Here is a 17,378-nt window from a genome sequence, read left to right as displayed (position 1 = left end):
TGCAGATGGGGTCGGACGGAAGGTGTGATGGTTGGTTTTGAGTGGGCTTAGTTCTCAAAAAGCCCAGCCTCATTTGTAGTCACCGTCACATTTTGTTCCCATTGGAAGATTTACCCTGATCCTTTGCTCTCAAGACTGATCTAAAAATTAGGAGTTTTACTTACTTTCTATCTTGGTGACAGTGGTCATGAGGACAAATGAGAAGATTAAATCTCTCCCAGCAGAGACAACAATGAAAACTTGGCAGAGGGTCTAATCTTCCACACTCCCATATAAAGTTAAAAAGGAGAAAAGATTTTGCTTTTACATATAATTTAATCGGGCTGTTTATGACTACCTTTTATATATAACCAGGTTGAAGGTCTGATGGATGCTTTTTATCCCATTGCATCTTACCATTGTATCTTAGGGGTCGTTCACACCAGATGCTGTGCGTTCCGGCCCGATTCTGGCTAGAACGCACTGCATCGCATTACGGCCGGCTCACTTTTTTGTGGGGCAGGAAGGGGCGTGGCAGGCCATTGAAGTGAATGGCACCTAGCCATGCCCTTCGGCCGCAATGCGATCGGCCACACGGGATCGGTAGGGCACATTGTGCCTGCGGTCCGGTGTGGTGCGATCAAAATGCTGCAAGCACTATTTTGATCGCACAGGACCGGACCTCAGGCACAATGTGCCTTGCGATCCTGTGCGGCCGATCGAATTGCGGCCAGAGGGCATGGCTACGGTGCCATTCACTTCAATGGCCTGCCACCCTTCCTGCCCCACAAAAAAGTGAGCTGTGCGCAATGCGATGCAGTGCATTCTGGCCAGCATCGGGTTGGAGCGCACTGCATCTGGTGTGAACGAACCCTTAAAGAAGTGCTATTGAAGAATTAACAATTCTGCAGCATTTCCCTTAATGGTGGTGTTAAACTGAATTAGGGTGTGTGTGTGTGTGTGTGTGTGTGCGCGTGTTTATGATAGTTAGAATATTTATTATAGTTGTGTTAAAAAGTTTGCATTCCCTGGCAGAAATCGTGAAACTTTTAGCATTGATATTGAAAATATGACTGATCATGCCAAGCATATTTAGTGATCATATGAAGCCATTTAGACAGTGATCATATGAAGCCATTTGTTATCTTAGTTGTTTGGCTCCTTTTTTAAATCATAATGATAACAGAAATCACCCAAATGGCCCTGATCAAAGTTTACATACCCTGCAATGTTTGGCCTTGTTACAGATACACAAGGTGACACACACAGGTTAAAATGACAATTAAAGGTTAATTTCCCACATCTGTGGCTTTTTACATGTCCTGTGGCCCCGCCCATGTCCTGGTGAAGTCCCGCCCATATCCTGACGAAGCTCTGCCCCATCCTGACGAAGCTCCACCCGCCAAAGCCCCACCCCCAGCTCGGTAACCAATCTATGTGGGGAGGAGCCTCCATGTCCCTCATTTTCTTGTCACTGGTGAGGCATCGAGATCGATGTCCTCACTGTTGTTTTTAATTTTTTTTTATTGGACAGCTTGGACCAATGGCGCTTTGCCATTCCAACCATCCACAGAGCTCACACCTCTTACATAGAGTAGAGGCTGTGACAGCTCTTGCCTCACCAAGTTAGGTTGCACAAAGCAGTGGGGAAGACCGCTGCTGTGTAACCTAACTAGCTGTCAAAAGCCAGATGCAGTGCCACCTGTAATTAACAGGCAGCGCTCTGTCCATGACAGGTTACACAGCGGGGAGGCTTTCCCTGCTGTGTAACCTGTAGCAAGCCGATCTGAATGGAGAAGAAGCTGTCAGCTTCAGACTTGAAGCTGACACCTTTTTTCTTCATAATACTAGGTGAGGCTCTGCCTCACCTGCCCGCACGTCCCTGCTTGACATGCCTCAGCAGGTGAGCTCTAAAGGCACGGGGGAATCTTGTGAAAATTGATGACTAGATGAATGAAGCATGTTATCAGAAAATACTGGCAGACAATTTGGATTCTTCTGCATGAAAGCTGTGCATGGGACGCCCTTGGATTTTTCCACACGACAATGACCCTAACCACAAGGCCAAGTTGACCTTCCTATTGTAACAGCAGAAAAAGGTGAAGATTCTGATGTGGCCACCACAGTCTCCTGACCTCAATATCATTAACCACTCTGGTAGATCTGAAACGTGCGGTTCATGCAAGACAACCAAAGACTTTGCATGACCTGGAGGCATTTTGCCAAGACGAATGGGCAGCTATACCACCTGCAAGAATTTGGGGCCTCATAGACAACTATTACAAAATACTGCACGCTGTCATTGATGCTAAAGGGGGCAATACAGTATTAAGAACTAAGGGTATGCAGACTTTTGAACAGGGGTCATTTTTTTTTAATCGGTTGCCATGTTTTGTTTTATGATTGGGGCCATTCTGTTATGACCTACAGTTCAATATGAATCCCAGAAGAAATAAAAGACATTTATTCTGCCTGCTCACTGCTCACTCATGTTTTCTTAAAAAATGGTACATGTAATACCTATTCTCCAAGGGTATGCAAACTTTTGGGCACGTGTGTGTGTTCATTTTACACACTTCTGGCATACCAATGCAACATTTAGATATATGAATATAACATTTTTTGTGAAAAAACTCACACTGTAAAAATATCCTAATGAATTGAACCCTAAACCTGATGATTTATAGGAATGTCATATCTCATAATTGTCTCCTGTCTAGATAGTGGAAAAAAATGCTGATCCGGAGGACTTGCTGCTTTTTTACCTGAGAAAGAAATGTATCCTTTTGTGAAAGTCTAGTTGCCTGACTGTCATGCTGACCATCTCATTAAATGCTTGGAGTCCCTGACCCTGCAAAAGTATTCAGACCAGGAGTTCTGACTTCACTGGATGCATACAGAGGCAAAACTAGGAACCTCAAGGCCCCGGTTCAAGAAACCATGAAGGGCCCCCACTCCACCCCCCCATAAAAAAAATGTTGGCGCCTTGGCAGTTACTGGGGTAGTGCATGTGTGTAGTCCCAGGAGGCAGGGCCACCAGTTGAAATGATGGGACCCCTACAGGTTGGGCTATTCAGATTATTATTAATAATTTTATTTATTATTTGTTTAACTTATCAATTTAATTTTTATTTCCATCTTTATTTTTTTTTATTTTTTGTGTGTGTGATAGCATTCAGAGGTGATGGGCTCTCTTTATGAGCCTGCCCTCCAATACAGAATATAGAGCACATGAGTGCTCTATCTTCTATACAACTCAGGTTGTGACAGCTGACACAGGAGCACTGTGAGTACAGAATTGTAGAAAAAATGAAGAAACAAAAAATCCCAGCCCGGCACCCCTTCAGACCGCCCCCCCCCCAAGTGGCAGAGCGCCAGGGCCCAGTCGCAAATGTGACAGAGAAGCCAGAGAAGACAACTACCATTTTCGCAACATCACCAGTGGCAGGCTAAGTATTCCTCAGATGAGTCTGGGCTCATACATTTAATTCAATGGTCATTCTCGAAGTTTCTTACAAATGCTTTTTCTTCTTCTTCTTTTGGGCACCCCTGCACACTACACCAGCATGTCTGTACAGCAGCTTGTGGCAACACTACAGTGCATTGCCATGTGTTGTTCTCTGGGTTAGGTGTAATCTGGGCTGGGTTGCCAGTTTATTCAAAATCAATGGGCTGCATCAATGCAATGCTCAGTAGTGCACATGTGTTAATGCACGGCAGAAATGTGATCTCAGCCTTCACACTATGTGCATTAGACTGTGTTGCTTAACTCAGGCCCAATGCAATGACAAGTTGAAATCTATTGTTTCCAATAGGCAAAATTCACGCCAACTCACTGCATTGGTGCGTGCTCGATGAAAAAGGAACATGCTGCATTTAAACACAGTATAGCATGCTGCAGTGTGCATGCAGCAAAGAAAAATAAAGCATTTGGGCTGCAGCTGTAAACAAACCTAATGAAAAAACTACACGCAAACACCTGCCTACGTGTGTCAAGTAAGTGTAATGTTATGGTGTAAATCCAGCTCTGGAGTGTGGTGGTTAGCTGCAACATGATCATGACCAACACTAATTTGAATGGGTTCTTTTCAGGCTGCATCTCCTTAATTTAGACATCATTACATAAATAAACAGGAAATAAGGACATCAAGCATTTATTTGAATTTGTTGGATCCCATATGAGATGCTTTTGTGCACATGGCATGTGTGATCAGTACAAGGACCCCCATTCAACCTATTTTTATGTAAATACACAGCACTTTTTCACCTGTTCAATTGCAAAAATGTTCACACTAATCAAGGCAACCTGCTATCATTTGTGTCATATAGATGGAGATATAGATATATATTGTACACTGTGTATGTATATAATCTATATGTAAAAGAGCTTGTGTGTGTTACCACTGGATTACTGATTGTAATCACTGTTTTATTGCATAACAAAATGATTATATGACTCAGACTGCACACTCCCTGCAAAACTTGGTTTTAATTAAATAGGAGTGCCCAAATGGTTTATTACCTGTGCTGGAAAATAGGTCAGGAAAATAAATTGGTTATTGGTGGGCCAGTGCTATGCCCACAGGGAAAAGCGGCCATGTTCACAACAAAACCTCCTAAACTGGGTACGGTTTTCCAAACAATGACTTTATTGCAAGCCCATTAAAACATTAGCTATATCTTGAACCTATTGCGACAAAATAGAAAACAGGGGTTTAAAGGGAGGTATATAGCCATTGCATGGATGCATTTTTATCAAAATATAAAGTTTATTATACACTGAATAAATAATATAAATTCATATGTGCAATGATTACACTAAGCAATAACAACATTACTAGTGTCAGGAGCATATATGTCATAAAATGTATTATCACATCCCCATAGCTTTAGTTACATTCATTTAATACCACATCTACGTTTCAAATGAAGATAGATATCTCCAGGTCTGACGCGTTTTGCATATTGCCTCCTCAGGTGATCATGATTGATCTAGCGATAGAAATTATACATGCAATTCATTCTCCTGAACAATACATCATATCCATAAAGAACTCATAAAATATGAATCAAAAACTCATTGACAGTCAAACCAAGCAGAACAGATGTCCCACCACCAATAAGCACCCGGCACTTACCATACTCATATGGTATCTGTGAAGGGACATAAATTCCTAGACCGAGTGGGGATGGGGATTAAAATCCACCTCCCCAACTATTTTAATCCCTATGTCCACTCGGTCTATGAATTTATGACATGATTTTACCTAAACTGCATCAACCTGCTTCAAGCTGCTTTTGCATTCCCATAGACTTGTCTGGGGAGAGAAGCAGGTAAGCAATACAAATGTTGCCCTGTTTGTTAAATAATGAATAAAATTAAATGTACTGAAATGTTTCCCTTAACGGATCCTACAGTGCGCTTAACTGGCACGAAGTATGGCTGTGGTGGAGGTGGCTGTGGCGCTTGCACAGTTATGGTGTCAACTATCCACCCTATTTCCAAGAAAATCCGGTATCCTTTCTCCCAGCTGAATCCTATATTTTTTTGTATTAAAAGGAGGTATTTTGTGCGAGTAGGCACATTCTTTAGCCTTGATAGTCATTATCTTCGATCTAGATCTTTACAGGGTTTTGGCAGCATTTAAGCAGCTACGTTTTAGTAAGTGTCCGCCAGTTCCTTGTTTTACTACATTGTTCTGCTTTAAAGGATATAGAAACCCTAGAATAAAAACATTTGTATTGCAGCATACCAGTGCTTGTATGTGGTGACTGCATAAGATTTGTGTTGTGGGGGTTTTTTTTCTTCTTTTCAGGATAAGCACAATTTAAGTAAAATTGAAGTAAAATGGCAAATACCTTCTGATCATGCCAGTGTTCTTGTCACATCCTGTGAGTTGAACTGAAGTTATGTTTGTGACGAACTAGGAGCGCAGAGAGAATACACAGAGGCAAATCACATGGAACCGTGCGGGGTGTTTATTGGGGAATTCAGGTGTACAAAGCAAGGTACAAAGGCCGGGGTTAGGTCCTGGGGGGTTGCAGGCCACGGGGAGGGTCCACCCAGAAGGTAGGCAACGGGCCAAGGAAGGAGTAGATCCAGAGTCACAAGGCTAGTAGTCCAGGGGTCAGAGGTGCAGCAAGAGGTAATCCAACAGGTAACAAGGCACCGTGTGAGTACATCCAGTACGGGTAAAACAACAGATCCCAGCAGTCCTCACAGCAGCAGTGGAGCAGAACAGGCAGGGTTAAGTCCGTATCCCTTGAATCCACAGACAGAGACCGGCCTCAGCGCAGCCTCTAGTCAACCATTCAGCGAGGAAGAGAGCATGCAGCCTTCCCACAAACACTTACAAAGGTCCCGGGAGGGGCCGGCCTGAGAGGGGAGGGAAGGGGCAGTACACAGGCTGTTGCTGAGCAACTAACCCCCTCCCCTCATGTGTCCTTTGTTCTGGGGAGGATTGAATGGAGGGAAACAGCAGACATGTCCTGGCTTGTCTCGGTGCCCAGTGTTTTAGGCCCTCTGCTGTTTTGATTTGCGGACTTCTGCCTTTGAAAGTCAACAGGAGGTGGGGAGGATTGGAGAGCAGAGAAATGATCTCAGGAGCCCCCCTCTCTACAATGTTCCATAGCTATCTTCTGTAAACTTCCTATTGCCCTGCCCTCCATGTAATGGAGATGAAGGACGTGTTTGTAGTTCATATTAGGCGTGCACCCTGGGTGACAACTATGGCACCCTCAAAAGATACAGTGCAGGAGATAATACAGCCATCCAAGGACAATACATATGGGGAATAGCAGGTGGAAAAAAAATCCTGCCACCTCATTTAGTGACTGGTAATTTGAAAATCATTTTATTTTTTTGCTTCTGTGTTTAGATATACTTTCAATCTTTAGAATGAACACAATGAGAAACTAGACTTTAATTACATGAAGGATACAGTTAGAATCTTTATTGTAGCATTGACATTCTGTAAAGTGGGTCATTTCTAAGATGCAGCTCTCTGGTTTGTAGAAGAATCCTAAATGCATGACTATATAACTTTTACTAGATATGGAAATACTTGCTTTTGCTCCTAAACCCGAACCCCTCTAGCACCTTTTAATTATATGTGCACTTTGAGAATTTGTAAGGGAAATTTGAAGGATCTGGAAGGTAATCTTAAAAATATTTGGTTGTATGCTTTTGTTGTTTCTTGTTATGCTTTTCTTCTCTGTCTATATAAAAGCCAATGGGAATGCAATATATAATGAGACCATGGTGAATTTTTTTTATCAAATACGTGTGTGTGTGTGTGTGTTTAATAAAATGTATTAATAATGATATCTTGCTAGACAAGCTTTTGTTTAACTCCCTTCTGAGGTCAACTCCTATCTACACCAAAGGCCTGCCTATGGTTGTTTGTATTGCCTTAAAACAATTTCTTTCCGCATTTGGCTAATGTTCTGTTTGTGGTGCAAGGTTAGTTATCACAAACTGATTTTCCACACTCAGACTTGCTCATTATTCCTAGGGAGTTAAAGTTTTTTATTTAAACCCAGGAACTAAAAATAATATTGCAGCTTATCAGTTCTTAGATGTGGTGGCTGCAATAATTTCATTTTTCATGCGTTTCCTTTATTTTCACCTAGAGGTCCTGCTTTCTGTTTTGACAATGCTCACTCACTGTAGTTCACAGATAGAACTCGGGCAAGGCTGATAACCATAGCAAAACAAATGATTATCCGCGCTATAGTGCTCTGCCCCAATCTCCTCAAAAACACCCTATTGACAGCTGCAGAGATAGAGAGAAGCTATATAAACTTCTCCCACAATATATTAAACAAAAAGACACTGCGCTATCTTTAATATTATAAAACTCTAAGTGCATATACTTAGTGACAATTATACAACATTTTCACTCAAACTTATATGTAGTCCATATAAAAATATTCCCAAAGTTGATGTGATTAAAAATAAATGTGATGAAATCCTTGTGTTCACTTTCTTTATATCAGTGAGTCAAATAATAATTGTATATAAAGTTCCACAATCACTCGTGACTTCTGTGCTTCAATTCCTCGTCAATTAATCACCAGTGATCCACCTTTAGGTGATGAATTTCACAGTAATTTTAAATCACTAAAACACACACTAGAGAAGCAATTGATGATATGGTGGGGCATTGTCTCACATGAAAGGTATTTAAAGGAAGGGATCATGCCGAGAAGTCTGCGTTGGGATGTCCCACCAAATGATGGACTCAAAGATGGGGAATCCCAAGTAGAGTGGCTAGCCTTTTTTAAACATTGTGAAGAAAAATTATTGAAATTGCTTATTAATAGAAAGAGAAGAAAATTTTGGTCAGAATTATCTGGTGAGTGTGCTAGCGTTTGTGCACCTGGAGGTGGGTCACTGGTGATTAATTGACGAGGAATTGAAGCACATAAGTCACGAGTGATTGTGGAACTTTATATACAATGATTATTTGACTCACTGATGTAAAGAAAGTGAACACAGGGATTTCATCACATTTATTTTTAATCACATCAACTTTGGGAATATTTTTATATGGACTATATATAAGTTGGAGTGAACATGTTGTATAATTGTCACTAAGTATATGCACTTAGAGTTTTATAATATTAAAGATAGCGCAGTGTCTTTTTGTTTAATAAGGCTGATAACCATGTCTGAGACTTGAGAGCAGCCCTTAAGCCAACACTTTAAATGAGGAAGTATTGGTAGGGCAGTATTGGAAAGGGTTTGCTAGCTGAAAGTTAATGTTTGGCTATAGGGGGTTAAATCATATCTAAATCCATTTTAGATTTTTAGAGAAGGGAAACTTGGAACCTCATTTAATTTTTATTTTATATAATTCATTTTTGGGGGGGCTTCCGTGACTCATTATGGCGCGTTATTTTTTAACTTCCTGTTCATTAGACTCAACAGGAACTGATAGGATATCTTTGCAATGTGAGGCCAATCAGACAGTTGTTACAGAAACAAGTGTCCCCATTGGAAGATTATTCCTCTTCTTACATTCTGGTGGCAACTGAAAATTTTGGGTTTACCCTCATTTTTATTCCCAGTGATATTGATGATTAAAACAAATGAAGAGAGAGTGAATTTGACTTTAGTTATACTTTTACTTATAATTTAAGCAGGGGGTTAGAGTTTTTGGGTCAGATAAAATGTTAAGGTGTTAATGTAAAGATTATGTTAAAGGATAACTATACTTGTATTACAGTTCTCTTTAAATGGTGGTCAGGGCACTGATGCATGGTGTTTTGCATTTTCTCCCTGTGCTTGTGTGGGTTTCCTCCCATACTCAAGACTTGCTGGAAGGTTAATCGTCTCCTGTCTAAATCAGCCCTATATGTATAAATCTATGTAAGGTAGGGACCTTTTGGATTGAAAGCTCCTTGAGGGCAGTGACAGATCTGAATGTGCAGTATCTAAAGAGCTGTGTAAATTGTTGGCGCTTTATAAATGCATACACTTTCCTGTCCTTTTATTCCTCATAGACCTTCTCTATTCATTCTGCTATGAGCATCACAGCCTCCTCACAAATCTCCTGACCAGGCTGTAAATGCACATAAGAATTTATATTTATGGAAGGGCTGTCCATGATTGAGACTAAGCATGGATGGCCTTTGAATAGAAATTATTTGAGATTGTACTAAGCATACAAGTTCTAGCTGCAAAGCCTCCTCTTCATGCGAATGGGCTTTGCAGCCCTCAGCGGACCACACAATGGAGACTAATGTATAGGATTTGAGGAAAGGGGATTGTTTAAAGGATAACTGTGCCAAACATACAATTATGCTTTAAAGTAAACATGTCATGAGAGAAGGGCTGTCATTGCTAACCTTCTGAAAATGCTAAGTGCTTGTTTTTTTAATATTGACAAGCTGCCTTCAATAATCTGACTTGCCGAGATGAACAAATATGCAGATAATGACTACTGACTTTTTGATCTGCAAAAGTCCTTTTCTACATGCAAGTTTGATTTTAGTGACTGAGTATTAAAGCCAATGGATGAACATAACCGCAAGATAATTAAATAAAATCTTTAATTAGTTAGAAAAGTAGCCTCAATGTTTTCCCATTTCAAAATTTATTTTTGTATTAGGTTTTTTTTTTTTTTTTTTTAATGTTACACTAAGATTGTGGCCATGGGCTGTAGGTCAACGCTTATTAATTTTCCTTCTACCTTTTGTGCAAATTTACATGGGTATTATTGGCATGAGACAGCACTGTTACATCTACTCCACATACCTTTCATATTTTAATTATTTCTGGTCTGCTTAGGCTTTGAATCTGACAGCTCAATATGTTATTTTTATGATGGATTGTGTGACAAAATTCAAAACCGGTCTACCTGCATGTAAAACCTATTGAACTTCTCTATACGGGGTTCATTTCCATAAGGCAATGGGCAGACTGCAGCCAGACTTTCTATTGAAGTAAATAGTCTGCATTGCAAAGATAAGTGCCCCCACTGTTTAACAGCATTACGTACTTGTGTAAGTTCGAGTTAGAACCGAACACGGGGGTGTTCGGCTCATCACTACTTGTGTGTAAATGATGGAGTGGAACTTGAAGGCCTTCTATAACACACTATTAGAAAAACTATACAGAAAAACTCTAAAAATATTTCTTCATCTTCTTAAGGGAACATATTTATATTCTTTATTCACAGTAGCATTCCATAGGACCAGCCTAAACCTTGCCCAAGTCAACCAGATATATTTGAACATGCTGAAAACAAGACTACAGTTCTGATTTATATTATTAGGACTGTCTGAAGCTAAAAAAATACCACAAATTAAATTCAGGCATAATTACTAGTCAGCCTTTTTTTGTGAGAAACAAAAAACAACTTGGCTTCACTTAACTGCTTTGAATGGAAAGTGCTTGGTGAGCCTTGTGTATTGACACCACTAAACTGTAATCTAAAAATTAAAGATTGCGTCTTTCAAGTCCTTTTTATATGTAGCAGTTGCATAGCCGTTCCTTTTTTTTTTTTCCACCTGGTAATCTGTGGAAAACACACTCTCTCTGTTCCTGGGTGGTTACACTCACGTCTTCAGCTTAACTATGGACAACCATAGATACAGTGAACTAAGTATCCGAAATGTAAATGCGCTAGCTATTCAGGGCTCCAGAATGCCGGTAACTGTTGAGATTAGCGGCTACAGTTCATTAATGCATGCCTCACTAATAAGGCATCCATTCATGAAATGTTTTTTTGCAGAAATATTGTTTATTGAAATTTTTCAGACAGACAAGAAATTGTAACAACATACAAAGGCAGCGTCAAGTGTGCATCTTTGAGGATAATAGGATAGCCGTAAATAATAACAACCGTATCTACAGTATATGTGTTAATGTGCCCGGGTCCAAGCCATACCTTCGCCCAAAAGTTCCCGTCCCTGCCCTGAGGGCTGCAGATGACTAAAGCCCACCCCAGTGGGGGGAGCATCGTTATTGAGTCGGGCGAGGACCTGGGCCTGCAGCATCAGGCGATAACCAGAAATCATGCGAAGGTCATGATCCTTTAACCACCAGGTAAGTTACTTCACCTAGAGCCACCTTACAAAAACAACATAACAATAGACTCACAACCAGACTAGACAAGCAGACACCAGAAGGACACAGAGACAATGAAATACAAGGAAGAAAGAAAGAGAGGAAGGGGGGGGGAGGAGGAGGGTTATTACGCGGTCAAAGAGAACAGAATTTGTATCTATGCCATTGTCCTAAACTCATCTGTCTCCATAAACATTAGCCAGGGCCTCCATCTAGACAGGAAGGTCTCAGACCTGTCAAGCCTCTCAGCAATCAGCTCCTCAGATCTCATTAGGCGACACATTTCCGTCGTCCATTCCCCCAAGGTAGGAACCACCTGGGAGTTCCAATGCCTAAGGATCAATGCCCTAGCAGCATTCACAAAGAATCGCAAGAGGGATTTCTTCGCCTGGGAGATGGAACCCGGGTAAACCGATAGGATTGTAATTTGGTGCGTGAGATGGAGTTCGCTGGCAGACATTCTGAAGTACACGTGTGAGACGGTTCGCCAAAAGGGGACAGCTCCACCATGTATGCAATAACGTACCCACGCCCGTTTGACACCTCCAACAAGTGTCTGGTATGGAGGGAAAGATCTGGTGCATCCTAGCCGGCGCTCTGTACCATCTAGTCAAAAGTTTGTAATTGCGTTCCTGCACCGCTGAGGACACACAGAGACTATGAGTGAAGCAGAAGCATTTTCGCCTCTCCTCCTCAGAAAGAACCACGTCTAATTCTGGCTCCCATGCGGAGATGAAGTACGGGGATTCCCTTCCGTCCCCAGAGAGTAGGGGTGGAGATTCTCCTGCTGCGCATAGTTGTTCAAATGCAGTCAGGGGGCCCATGCAAGGAATCGTGTGAAAGAAAGCTACGTAGAAACCATGTGTTTGCTGGCACATGGTCAGGTGCAAAAAGTTGGGCCAAAGATTGGAGGGTTCCCCCACAGAGTCCCTGAAAAAAGTAGGAAGGAGTCGTCACTTCCCAGCTCAGGAACCTGCGTACCCCACACCCAGGAGGAAACTCCGGTTGGGCCAGGATAGGGGTCATTAAGCCCCTAGGGGGGCGCCAATTTGTATTTGAGACTTGTAGAATCCCACACTTTGAGCACTGGAGTGAGCATTCATGAAATGTTTTATGAAGTTTCAGACACCCGATCGCTTTCAGTGATTGTGTGTCTGACAGTGATAGGAGTGCGGTGTGAATCACACTCCCTATTGCTGTGAGGTAGCCATACACATCGGGATTAGCAAATCTTGATGTGCACCAGCATTTTGCTGAATGCTTCAGCATAGAAACATTCATCAAAAGCCAAAAGCTGTTTGTTTCAGGCTTCTGATCATTGTGGCAACCAGCCACAATGATTAGAAGTCTAGTGACATCTGAATTTGGCATCCTGCAGTGCATGTCAGGCTCAGTGTCCCTAAGGTGATTATTGGCTGTTTCTGAGTTTTGGGGCAGCCTAATAACCAAAAATGTATTTACATTTATCAAGCAGTCATAGCGGCATCCATTCACAATGACTTCTTGTCATGCCTCAATTACATATATATATATATATATATATATATTATGGCAGATTTGTTTTTTACCCCAAGGTTTTAATTTTTTTATTTAACCCCCTCGTGATGGTGAGGTTCAAATATGTCACTGTCACTAAGTGTGGCAGTGACATTGTATGCCATCTGTCTATTAGCTTTAAGAGAAAACAAATTTAAAATGTTCGCTTTCAGTTTTACGCTGAGAAGTTAAAAAAAATGTATACCATCCTAGGCATGTGAGGTGTTTCCAAATAAAGGACAAATAAATTAATTTATTTTTTCTGCATTGTTTTTTTAAGCTGTTTTTCATCGATCGAAAGAACAGATTTTCCTTTGAGCATGTGCAGTTTTCATCTTGAGTTTTTTTGTTGTACAACAACGCCACTAACTTGTCAATTTTCATCCAACTAGACAAACATTTTCTAGCCTGCTTGAAAGACAAAAATCTGCCAGTTGTACAGTAATTGAGGTTGTGCACTTCCCACAAACTGGCAGATTTTTGGATGAAAACGCAATCGCAGACATAAATCTCCAGATAATTGTAAGGTGTATGGGCACCTTAAGGCACACATATGTAATATACATTATATAGCCCTATCTAAAAAACAAAATAATTTGTGGGCGCACTTAGTAAGAAAGTATATGCTTTAGTCATTAATGAACATGAAGGGGTGGAAGCTTCTGGGTCAGCTAACAGAGAGTAAGTGTGTTTTTTTAATTTATTTTTTGTAATTGCTGAAAAAGGTTTTAATCTTGGCCTAAAAAAAGAATATAAGCCACCACATCTACGAACTGGTAAGTTGCAATATATTAAAGGTTTGTTCTTGGGGTTAGTTCTATTTAAGACCCAATCTACCTCTTTAGACATCATGCATTACGCTTCTTTGCCTCAATTTCTCCTTTACTCTGAATAGTAAACTGTGGACAGAATGTTCACTATTTCATAATGAAGATAATGTTCTCGTGTTCTTTCTGTGTCCCACCCTCTGCTCCTTTGTGCATGCATTTTTGTGACCTAAGAGCTGGCTTCTATAAATAATACATCTTCTAAAAAAATGTACTCAAAGAAGAGGAATGAATCCTTAAATGACTGATGTGATAGTGGTAAAAACCAAACCAAATGTATTCCCTTACCAACTTCTTCAGCGTCTTAAAGTGTATTTCCACATTTGTAGTCAAATGTAGGAAACCCCCACTAGGTTATGTGTTCCCACTCTCACAGCATGCCTACAAGTTTTTTAACAAATGTTTCTCCCCTTTCTAGCTGTTTTCTAGGAGCAGAATTATACATAGAACACTACAGGCAGCTTCTAGTGGTTAGAATACATGGACGTGTGCAACTAAGGGACTTGCATACAACACCTTGAGATCTTTAACCCTTTTTTTAGGACACACCATTTATAAACTAGTTTATAAGTGAATAATTTGAAAAAAAAGGTTTGCTAATGTAAATGGGAACGTGTAATTAAATATAGTGTAGGTGGTAACCCAATCTGGCTGCAAAAGTGGAAATATACCAGTATGCTACAAAAAACAAATCCCAATTTAAAGGCCCTGCCATACAGAGAAGGCAAACATATAATGTGGCATTCACAAGTTTAAGTGCTCATGTATCACTTGACATTGCACGTGATCTAACAAATTACAATATCACTTGTCACAGTTAAGTTATGTGGTGGGATTGAGCACTTTGAATTAAAAGTGTTCATTACAATCACATATATGGCTTTTTCAACATGTTAATCATGCATAGCTCATGCTGTATTGGTGGCCACGCTGTGGTTTGTGGTTGGTCCCAGATGTCTGGTGATCTTGGTCATGAAGGATATTTTTCCCCTTATGTTTTATTTCTAACACAGCATTTAAATAAAATGTATTACTAGTTTCTTCAGTGACACTAGATATTTTTCAGTCCTTTACAAACCTGTAGACACTATCCAGCCACTGCCTGTCTGTTGCCCATTTGTTCCTTGCATGGCATGGCAATTACCACCACAGAAGGAATTGGCAATTCAGCTACAAGGCTTCATCCAGTCCAGGTAAGTGGGGTAGCTGCTGTTAAGGTATGTTGTCTCTAAAGGATGTGAATATAGTAAAAATCAGTATTACCTAACCATGCTGTTCTTCTTTTTTAGGAGAGGCTAGCAAAAGCCCATGGCTCCCAATGTGGGTTTTGTAGCCCTGGGATGGTGATGTCTATGTACACATTACTGAGAAACAATCCAGAACCCAGCATTGAGGATATTTTGGCCAGCATGTCTGGTAGGTGCTGAATATTTAATCCCGTAGATTTAATAACATTTTGTTGTGTGTGTGCTGTAGGTGTTTTTTTTGTTGTTTTTGCCATTTTGAAGAATGCTCATTTTAATGCCTTCAGATTTGTTTTTAGAAAAACATCTGAATTTTTTAGTGCACTTACACATTACACTCGATATCAATCTCATTCAGAATGGACCAAACCACAGAGCACTTGCACCAGTAGCATTTTACTTCAGCTATCAGAAATACCCCTAAACGTTTTCTTTGCTCATCATTCAAGATCTGTGCTGACGTCTCTCCAGCAGCTTTGGTTGAGAGTGTAAATCTTTTCATAAATAAGGGGACACAGTTGCACCAATGTTGGGTCTTTTGATTTTTAACTTGCTGTTGAAAAATATGAACCTGATGCTGGAGAGAAGCTGATGAAGCAGATCTGTGCTTCTTCAGGGTGGTCCTAGGTGACATTAGGGGTCTTGGAGACCCCTGATGTCTCCATAAAAAGGACCTTTCACATATTTTGTTATCACATAAGGGGGTTTCTCAGCCCCCTCTGTGATAGCAATAAAGTTAAGTAAAAAAAAAAAAAAACAATAGGAAAACAATTTAAAGTTTCCCCCCAATTTTTTTTAAAGTTACACATAAAAAAGAATTTAAAAAACCAATTTTTTTTAAAGTTCCCACCCCTACATACACGCATGTAAACATGCGTCAGGTGTGCATACCTGCGAAAACGACGATTGCGCCCATTACGCCGCTCATGTTACATATCGCCGCGAACGTCGGAATGAGAGCAATCATTTTAGGGCCATCAATCACTGATAACACTAAACTGATGAGCTGTAAAAGCTTTTAAAGCGTCGCCTATGGCCAATTTTGGGTATGCTAGTTTTTTGAGCTTGACATGTTTGGTGTCTATTTACCCGACGTGACCACAACTTTTATATTTTACCAAAAAAGTGGTGGAGAAAAAATTCCAGCACAATGGGCGAAGAGGGTTCTTTACAGTAAGAGCGGTTAAAGTCTGGAACTCACTGCCATCGGCAGTGATTTCAGCCCAGAGTGTAGATTTGTTCAAGAAATGTTTGGACAATTTCTTGAGGGACCGTAATACCCAGGGATACCAGTATCCCTAAAAATGAGATGATGCGTGGACCTATATGGGCTGGACTTGATGGACGTATGTCTTTATTCAACCCCAAATACTATGTAACTATGCAACTATATATATTAGTTGTTTTATAACATAATATTAAGTTTTATAACATAATATAGTAAAAAATAAAACCCCCCAGTGGTGATTAAATACCGCCAAAAGAAAGCTCTATCTGTCCCCAAAAAATGGTATAAAATAAATTTCAGTACAGCGTTGCATGACGGAATAAATGTCAGTCAAAGTACTGCAGCGCTGAACACTGAAAAATGGCCTGGCCAGGAAGGGGGTCTAAACACCTGGTCTTCAAGCGGTTAAATTGGCCCGAGGCCCCCAAATTACTCGGCCACCCCTCTCACTGTAAGTCTCCCTTTGTAATGATTGAGCGAGTTTGGCTGAGGATCTCAGCTGCGGAGAGGCTTTGTGGATGGCTCAGGTGGGGGGTTCACACTTACACTCTTTAGTGTGGCTGAGTGAGGTTTGAACCCTTAACACATCATATGCCACCACAGGCTGTAATTGCAGAGATAACAATAAGTGAACCTTCCCTCTTTGCAATATTGTGGTTAGTTGGGGCCTGTGGGGATTTGTAGTTCAAAATAAAGTAGTTCACTCCATGAATGCAAAAAACTATTGCAGGCTTATCAAACAGTAATTAGGAGTACTCCTGAGCAAGCCCCCTTTGTAGAGCAGTGTCTCTTTAAACCCCACTGAGTTGCAGGCAATGTAAACAATTACAGGGTCCAGGATGGTACTTGCGGTTTGTTGGGGTATTCAGAGCCCTCCAGGAGTACAGGGCGAAGGATCACTGCTGTGCTGGAAGAAGTCCGGATTAATGCTGCTGGAGTGAAAGGTTCATGTGATGGAGCAGAGGTATGAGCCCTAAGAAATTGCTCAA

General features: G+C 40.8%; 1 protein-coding gene across 1 annotated transcript in view; it reads left to right on the top strand.

Moving 5' to 3' along the window:
* The window catches only part of LOC108799585 (aldehyde oxidase 1-like), an 83,631-nt gene that overhangs the window by 1,517 nt on the left and 64,736 nt on the right, over positions 1-17,378 (top strand). The window contains exons 2-5 of the mRNA XM_018571466.1: positions 2,700-2,757; positions 5,398-5,494; positions 15,002-15,110; positions 15,207-15,333. Coding sequence (XP_018426968.1) covers positions 2,700-2,757; positions 5,398-5,494; positions 15,002-15,110; positions 15,207-15,333 — 391 coding nt within the window. The remainder of the gene's footprint in view (positions 1-2,699; positions 2,758-5,397; positions 5,495-15,001; positions 15,111-15,206; positions 15,334-17,378) is intronic.

This window comes from Nanorana parkeri, unplaced genomic scaffold (genome assembly GCF_000935625.1).
Source record: "Nanorana parkeri isolate BGI_ZX_2015 unplaced genomic scaffold, ASM93562v1 scaffold1763, whole genome shotgun sequence".
Lineage (NCBI taxonomy): Eukaryota > Metazoa > Chordata > Amphibia > Anura > Dicroglossidae > Nanorana > Nanorana parkeri.
Note: the sequence above shows the minus strand (reverse complement) of the source record. Positions and strands in the feature narration are given on the sequence as shown.